At 19.7% G+C, this 8150-nt stretch overlaps 1 protein-coding gene across 3 annotated transcripts; it reads right to left on the bottom strand.

The window, feature by feature from the left end:
- Positions 1-3732: 3732 nt before the first annotated feature.
- LOC122714123 (protein maelstrom 2-like) lies at positions 3733-6901 on the bottom strand. 3 transcript variants are annotated; one of them, XM_043935190.1, is made up of 10 exons: positions 6566-6901; positions 6045-6240; positions 5534-5917; positions 5294-5457; positions 4956-5180; positions 4711-4842; positions 4605-4644; positions 4338-4397; positions 4012-4071; positions 3733-3918 (listed from the first exon to the last, which is right to left on the bottom strand). In XM_043935190.1, the coding sequence occupies exons 1-10, from the start codon at positions 6686-6688 to the stop codon at positions 3905-3907; spliced, it is 1398 nt and encodes a 465-aa protein (XP_043791125.1). In that variant the 5' UTR covers positions 6689-6901; the 3' UTR covers positions 3733-3904. The 3 variants fall into 3 exon arrangements, with proteins under 3 accessions (XP_043791125.1, XP_043791124.1, XP_043791126.1); XM_043935189.1 differs by having other exon boundaries at positions 3733-4071; XM_043935191.1 differs by lacking the exon at positions 3733-3918 and having other exon boundaries at positions 3930-4071; positions 4333-4397.
- Between the last annotated feature and the right edge of the window lie 1249 nt (positions 6902-8150).

Consider the following 8150-nt stretch of genomic DNA (forward strand, 5'->3'; position numbering starts at 1 on the left):
TTGAGTTTTCCTATACATATTTGTAAAAATGAATTGTAATAAAATGACATTTGATATTTAACAATTTCTAATATTTCATCGAGAAAAAAGAAAATCTTAAGATCGATTTATATTATCTATTTAAATATCGAATATTTCAATTCAAACATTGTATTATTATTAAATATTTAATTATTATATATATATATAGTATTATGCATCAGTTTACGCTTATATAGTAACATATGTACATATATATATTTCGGATAGTTCAATCGTAAATTTGCGAACATAAGAAAAACATGAATAATTGAATGAACATATTTTAAATATGAATCATTGAAGCATTTGAATCCACTGGGGTGCACTTTATTTCCGAACTACTATTGGAAGTATTGCAGCTAACTCTTTAAAATTTGGATGAGGAATTTGCTCTACACTGTCTGGAATCTGAAAGATGGCTAAAAGTCTGCAAGTCGGATAACATTTTGAGAAAGAAAACGAGATGGCATAAACGAAAAAACGCCACGAGAATTTCGGAAAAAGATTCAATAAAGTTACACACGGGATTTCGAAGTATTGCAGTAAATGTGAGATAGAAGACTGCAAGTGTTTGATAATGAGATTTTAAAAATCGCAAGATCAAAAAACACAACGATGATAATAATAAATCAGAAGGGAAATATGGTAAGCATATAAGATTGTGATTTAGATTAAATTAGATAATATTTTAATTTAATTATAATTAAATTATAATTTATATTAAATAATTTAATTATTTTTTTGATAAATGTTTTAATGTAATTAAATAAATATTTAGTCTATAATTAATTTATTGATATTAATGTATTGAAAAGTTCGATGAAAATTATACGATTGTATGATATTATAATGACGTAAAATATAAACATTATGAATTTTACAATGAATGACTAATGACTTTTTATATTAACACATCGTAATAAGATCTTATTTTTTTCTTTAATATAACTTTAATATAATGATTTTAATATAATGATTGAATCGCAAATCATACCGATATCGTACGGACGATTATTCAAAATCAATGAAACGAACGAGTTCTTTGGTGTAAAAAATGACATGTTCTCAAAATATAGGACAACGAGACACGAGCGATATGGATCGTTAAATTTCTTTATTGCAGATTTATCTGTTTGAAATGACGAAATTCTCCAAAATAAACGAATCATAGACATCATTTGAAACAGATAAGTGACTTAACTTCTAAATTATCCATCATGATAGCAGCTTATGTCTTTGATAATCCTTTGTACAATGCTAATATTTCTTTGTTTAGTGGATTACCTTGAAATCAAAATATTTGTAATCGAAACAATTTTTCTAATTTATTTGGTAACATTCGAAAGTAATTTTGATTTGATGATAATGATAATAACAATAACGATGACGATGACGATGACGATGATGATGATGATAATAATAATTATAACTGTGATTCTTGTATCTGAAAATTACATTTTTTGAAAAAATTTCATTTTTCGAACTAAAATTCTATGCTGCACGTCAAGATTGGATTAGAAAACGAAATTCCTGTCGTTTAGATATAAGAAGATAGAAGAAGAGATATAATTATAATAGCAATTTTTTTAATCTAAAAATCATAATTTTGATAAAAATCGATTATACCAGTCAAAATTTGGCATAATTCGACATATCTATACATAAAATATTAATAAGTATGTATAAAATGATATATTATATAATAATATATTTCTGATATATTATATTGACATAAATGAAATATTATTCAACAATATTGTTTTTTGTAGCAATATAGGAAATATTTCATGTTTATAGCATAATGTGGGATAAAATCAAATTTTTAAAGCTTTAGATATATAAGGTGTCAATGACATCAAATATATATAATCCAAAAATGTGAGAATATCTAAATTGAAAATTCCTGATATAATTTTAAACAACATTTTCATTTGTAAAAATTTTTATTATAATTTTATTAACAAATTATCAACAAAAAAGACTGATCAATCACACTGATTAAGCATATGGTTTGAATGGCTAATTCTTATCCAAGAACATTTTATGAATGTTGTCACATTTTTGGGACATTCTGAACGAATACATATAATATATAAGAATTTTATTAAAAAGTATTTATATTTTAATTTTATATTTTAAAATTCATATTTTAAAAAATGAGAGATTATTAATATTCTATTTTCATACGGTTTTTTATTAATAATAAAAAAATTATTAATAAACCATTTAATAATATTTGAAATTTCACAGTTGTTTTTTATATAATAGCCATTAAAAAATTAAATCTATTTCTAATGCATTTGATTTGAATGATTCAGAATATTCTGGAAGAAGTTGGTGCAAGTTCGATCTAAAACCGGTTATACTTGCTCTATCTATTTTCAATCTATTAATGTATTGCTAAAAAGAGTCAACTGTTCTTTTCATTTCTTGTAAACTTTTTTTAGAGATATTTGCAATCCGTTATTTACGAAATTTGTAAATTCTAAAAATCGACATAAAATAATATATTTCAATAGAAAAGTAGATTTACGAAGATTATTTACATCTCAATTTATTAAAATTTACTAAAAAGAAAGAAATTTTGTGTCGTAAAAAATAACATATAATTTGAACATTATAATATAAAATATTCAATGTACAATTTCATATAAACAAATTAAAGCAATTATTCTTCTATATAGAACAAAAAATATTTAATTGTATAAATTTTCTAAATATCTAATTTATCTAAATAAAATTTCTAAATAAAATTTCATAGTTAATATTCCTGTGAATTCAATCTAATTTTATCAGTCATTTAAAAGTCATAATGTTACAGATTATGATTAAGATTGACACTAGTTATCATATGGTGAAATCAAAAATACATTTATTTAAAAAAATAAAAAAATGACCTTGGTTTTTGAGAGAATTTTTTGGCAATCATAAATATTGCAATTTGTAATTCGATCATCAACTTATTTAAAATATTTTTTTTTTTACATTAAAGATTCTTGAAATATTAGAAATATTTAAAAAATCATACACGTTATTACATTATTAGATATTTGATTTTATGATATGATTTAAAATATATGAATCATCATATATTAATATATATATATATATAATATATATATTTATTATTATATACTATATATATTTACTCTATTCGTTTATAGAAACTTTCAACTTAAATGAAATTTAATTTGAAATTATTTAAAACTTATAATTTAAAACAATTTTTTTGTTTATTTTTTTTACCAATATTGATTTTTATTCATTAAAAACTTACAATTTAGGGTTCGTACTTTCAAATTATCAACAAAAAATATAAAAAAAAATTCAAATTAGGAGCAAAATTATGATTTCTAATTTAAAATCCAAAATCTATTTTTTTAAATCCAAAATACATAAACATTTATTCGTCGTACATATCTTATACTAAAAATTATGTATTTTCCACTTTTTATTTTTCAGAAGTTAAAAATAAATATATTCAATGTTAATGTGTAATTATTAATGAATATATTAATTAATTCGATACACTTTATCTTATTTTAAATAAAATGATTAATAATAATGAATAATGATGAAAATTATTTATGTACTTTAAATTTTAAAATCAAAAATGAATAAAATTAAGAATTATCAAGGAATAATGAAAATTCTAATTTATAGGCAGATAATAAAATAAATTTTATTATTTATACAAATTTATATTTTACTCATAAGCATGTATTATTTTTTTGTTTCTTTTTCTTGTCAATATATTAAAAAAAAAAAATATTATTATACATAAATTATGTAAGCTTTATCTATTAAGAACATATCCTAAAATATCTGTATAAAAATTCGTTATATTAAAATAATTCAAATATATCAAAATTGTCATTGGTTATTATTTTCTATATCCTGTACAAAAAAGTACAAAATTATTTCATTTATATTTTTAATAAAACTTAAATATATTCAAATATAATAAATTTATATTTGATAAATTTTTACCTTTTCCCAAAGGTAGTTTGATATTTGTAGTTTCTCTTTTATAATTTATACCTCTTCCTCCTATAATGAAAAATAAAATGTAGAAAAAAATTAGAAATTTAAAATTATATATGTTCCTTCCTTTATAATCAAAAATATAATAAGATATAAAAAAAGAAAACTAATTATAATTATTGAAAGTAGATTATGAGTCCTTCAAAATATTAAATAACATTTATTTAAAAATTAAATGAAAAATTCAATTAAAATTATTTTTCTATTTAATTATTCTTTTTTTAATATTTTGAAATATATTTAAAATTAATTTTAAAAAATAAGTACCTTACCAATTGGTGGGAAATCAACACATGGATCAATATTTTCTTGCACTCCGATAAGAGTTTGGGCTGAAATATTACAAAATAATTTTTATCATTTAATTTTATTAATTATTAATTTTTTAAATCTATAATAATTATTAATTTTATTAATAATTATATTAATTATTGATAAAAATTATTTTATATTAATTATATATTACATATAATATTATTTTAGACATATAATATAAACTCAAATATAAATATTTATAAACATATGTATGTAATGCTTACGTATTGTGTTTGGTCGCATTGAACATGTTGATATATTTAACTAAAAATTTATTTTCATATTATTTCGAAATTAATTCAAATTAGTATAATAATAATTAATGCTTACTGTTAAATTATGTGAAGTAGATGTACTAGCTTTACAATGATCAATTATGTCTAATGGTTTAGTCTCATTACATTGTCGTTGATCATTACTGTAATTTTGTTTAGATGTATTGTTCTTATATTCTTTAGATATCTATAAATTATAATTAGAAAATATTTAGTTAAATAATATGAAGTAATATTAGTTAGATAATTTTATGTGATAAAAATCAATAATTTTTAGTTTATTCCATTCATTTCAGAAACCTTGTCACTGATGTTTAAATGTTTCATATGAATGTCAATATTAGTAATTTCTTGTGTACTTGTATCTTGATCAGTAGATTGTAGAAATGATGTTTCTTTTGGACAATGCACACCTTCAATCAATTCTATATTCAGATATTGACAACAATAATCACATATTGTGAAACCCCATCTTTTTACTATAGATTTGCTACAGTATTGAGACATATCTATAATTTTATGAAACTATACCAAAACATGTATAAAAAAAAATTATTATATTATTGAATTATTAAAGAGATATATTAAAAGAAGATAAAGAAAAGATATAATTTATTAAAATATATTTTTCTTCTTACATCACACTCGAAGCCACGTATATTGCATAAAAAGTCTTTTGAAAATTCATTTTCAGCAACAATGAGTGGAATACTACGATTGTCTACTTTTTGCACAGCAGCATTTCGCAATGCTCCAAATAGAGCTTCTATTGAATAGATTAAAAAGTCATTAATCGATCCATCTGAAATATAAATGCAAAATATTAATAATATTTTTTATATCATTTTAAAATATCTTAAAATAATCTTTATTCTTACTGTTAACTTCAATCATTTTTATTAATAATGATTCCACAACAGGAATTAAATTTTTTGTAGTGAATAATGGAGGAAATTTATTTCCAGTCTTGTTTGTTTCTAAAAATTTAATCAACTCATTAAACATATATGAAAAATCACTTTGTCCCTCTTCTAATTCTATAGGAATTTGATGTGTTTGTTGACTAATTTCAATTGCATCTCTTTTCCATCCTAATGGTATTTTCATTTTTAACACTTCATGATAAATATTTTCAATACCATTTTTAAGACTAAATTGTGCAACTGCAAATTCCGCTGGACAAAATTCACATTTGTTAATTCCTATTTCCTTTTTATAGAACCAATTTACATGTATAAATATAAATTTTAATTTTTGTAAATCTGTAATAAATAATAATTATTTAATAATCAAATATTTATATAGTATTTAATAATTATTTAGTTATTAAATAAATTAATCAAGATTTTTCAAAAACATAATTTAAAAAATTTAATATAAAGTATATACTATTATGTAATAAACCCATAGATATGACAGAGTTTATATATTCTAGCATTTTTTGTTGGAATTCTTGTTCTTTTTTTGCATTTAATTCCATTTCAGACAAATCTTCTCCAATTGTAGTTTTTTTACCTCCTTGAGCTTTAATCTTGCTATTTTTTGCTTTGGCAATATAAATTTCTTTGTCTTGTGGTGAAATATTCTATATAGAAGATTATAAAAAATGACTACAATTTAATTAAATTATCATAAAAATTATAAATTCAATATATATTTTTTAATACTACTTTAAAATTTATATTTAATAAGACAAAAATCTTGTTTTGTTAATTTCTTATTCAGTATTTTACAGTTACAGAAATAAATTTATGAAAATATTGATATGTTGATATAATATTAAGTTTTAATAATAAAATACATAAATATATAATCTTTTAGAGTAGTCACTATTTTAAACAAATAATCGAATTAAACTAAAAATTATTTAAAATATTATTATATTAAAAAAAAATTATATAAACTCTTACCTTCCATTCTTCACTACATTTTGGATCCGCTGCAACATCTTTTAAACTGTTGAAAGTTTTACCATACCATTGTTGTCGCTTTTGCCAATCGAGCATAAAGAAATAAAATGCGGTTTTTGACATATTGTATAAATTATTATAGATTGTTGAGGCTGACCATGTGACTGTTGACTTTTTTGAATTTAATCGACTTTTATAGTACCCATAGTCACTTGATACTTATTAATAGTGCCATCTTCAATTCGAAGAAACTAATATTTTCGAATTCAAGTTTTAAATTATGATTTTAATTTTGAAAAATATATTAATAGCAAGATAAAATTTTATATGCATATTATGAATAAAAATTTTGTGTGATTCTTAAATATGAATTAAAAGAATAAAGTATAAAAATTATATCATATAAAACCAAAAAATAAAAACATAATTAACGGTACGTCATAGAAATAATGAGAATATACACTTTTTCATTGGCTGTTGTAAGAAACATGTAACGTAATATTTTACTTGAAAATTTATCAAAAATAAGTCAGATTTGGATTTATTTGTTTAGACAATCTTTCATTTTTACATTATAAATGATCTAAGAAAATGAAATAGTTGAGGAAGAAAAAAATACATATTTTATTTCTTCAAGTGTGTTTTTAACCTAATTAATTAGGTGAAATCGAGAAGCATAACTTTTTGTAATCTTTTTATAAGTTTTTAATGTCTTATAACATATTAATTTGTATATATAATTTTTCATATAAAATAGATTTATTATTTTATTACATTTTTTATTTTATTGCATTTCTTTTAAAAAAATTGAATATAAATAATCTTCAAGAATGTTGTTTTAAATATCATTTTATTAAATAATTTTTTTTAATTTGCATTTCTTTTCTTTTCATTCTTATATATTTTTTTCATTTTAATCAATATATATTTAATCATTATTATTGAAGAATGATCAAAAATGTGATTTGTAAAAAATATTCTTTTCTATTAAAAATATTTTTATGTATTTTGTTTTTTATGTGATATAATATTTTATATATAGTATATGATATATAATATTGAAAAGAAATATTAATTAATTAGCTAATTTAATATAAATACTTCAATTATTAGTATATTTACATGATCAAAGTAAGATCAAAGCTCAAAGAAGTATGATTAAAAAAAAAAGATTACAATTGAAAAAGATTTGTCTGAAGTGAAATTAAATGTAAAAAAAGAACAAAAATTTTAAGATATAGAATTTATCTTTATAATTTATATTTATTATATATAGAATTTATTAATAATATATAGTATATTTTATACTAAATTTTTTAAATTATTTTTTTGAAAAATAATAATTAATTATTTGATAACATTGTTATTTATTATAAAAATTAAAATTTATATTTATGTAAATTAGCTCTATAAAAGAAAAATAACAATTAATAAATATGAATTTTATTCAATAAAATTGCATTTAGTCTTGAAAATGATATTGAGAATATATATATATATATATATATATATATATGAGATGTTGAAACTGAAAATATGATTGAAAAGAGATATAATTAAAACTAAAATAATACATCAAATCTCT

This window comes from Apis laboriosa, unplaced genomic scaffold (genome assembly GCF_014066325.1).
Source record: "Apis laboriosa isolate Shangri-la unplaced genomic scaffold, ASM1406632v1 scaffold281_cov141, whole genome shotgun sequence".
In the NCBI taxonomy this organism is placed as follows: domain Eukaryota; kingdom Metazoa; phylum Arthropoda; class Insecta; order Hymenoptera; family Apidae; genus Apis; species Apis laboriosa.

What these genes read in the sequence shown, in the direction of transcription:
- LOC122714123 (XM_043935189.1), bottom strand. Translation starts at nt 6,688, where the DNA reads ATGTCAAAAACCGCATTTTATTTCTTTATGCTCGATTGGCAAAAGCGA. An exon ending in CTACTTCACATAATTTAACA is followed by an intron (nt 4,645 to 4,710) that starts GTAAGCATTAAT and finishes ATAAATTTTTAG; the next exon opens with TTAAATATATCAACATGTTC. An exon ending in AATGCGACCAAACACAATAC is followed by an intron (nt 4,398 to 4,604) that starts GTAAGCATTACA and finishes GTAATATTTCAG; the next exon opens with CCCAAACTCTTATCGGAGTG.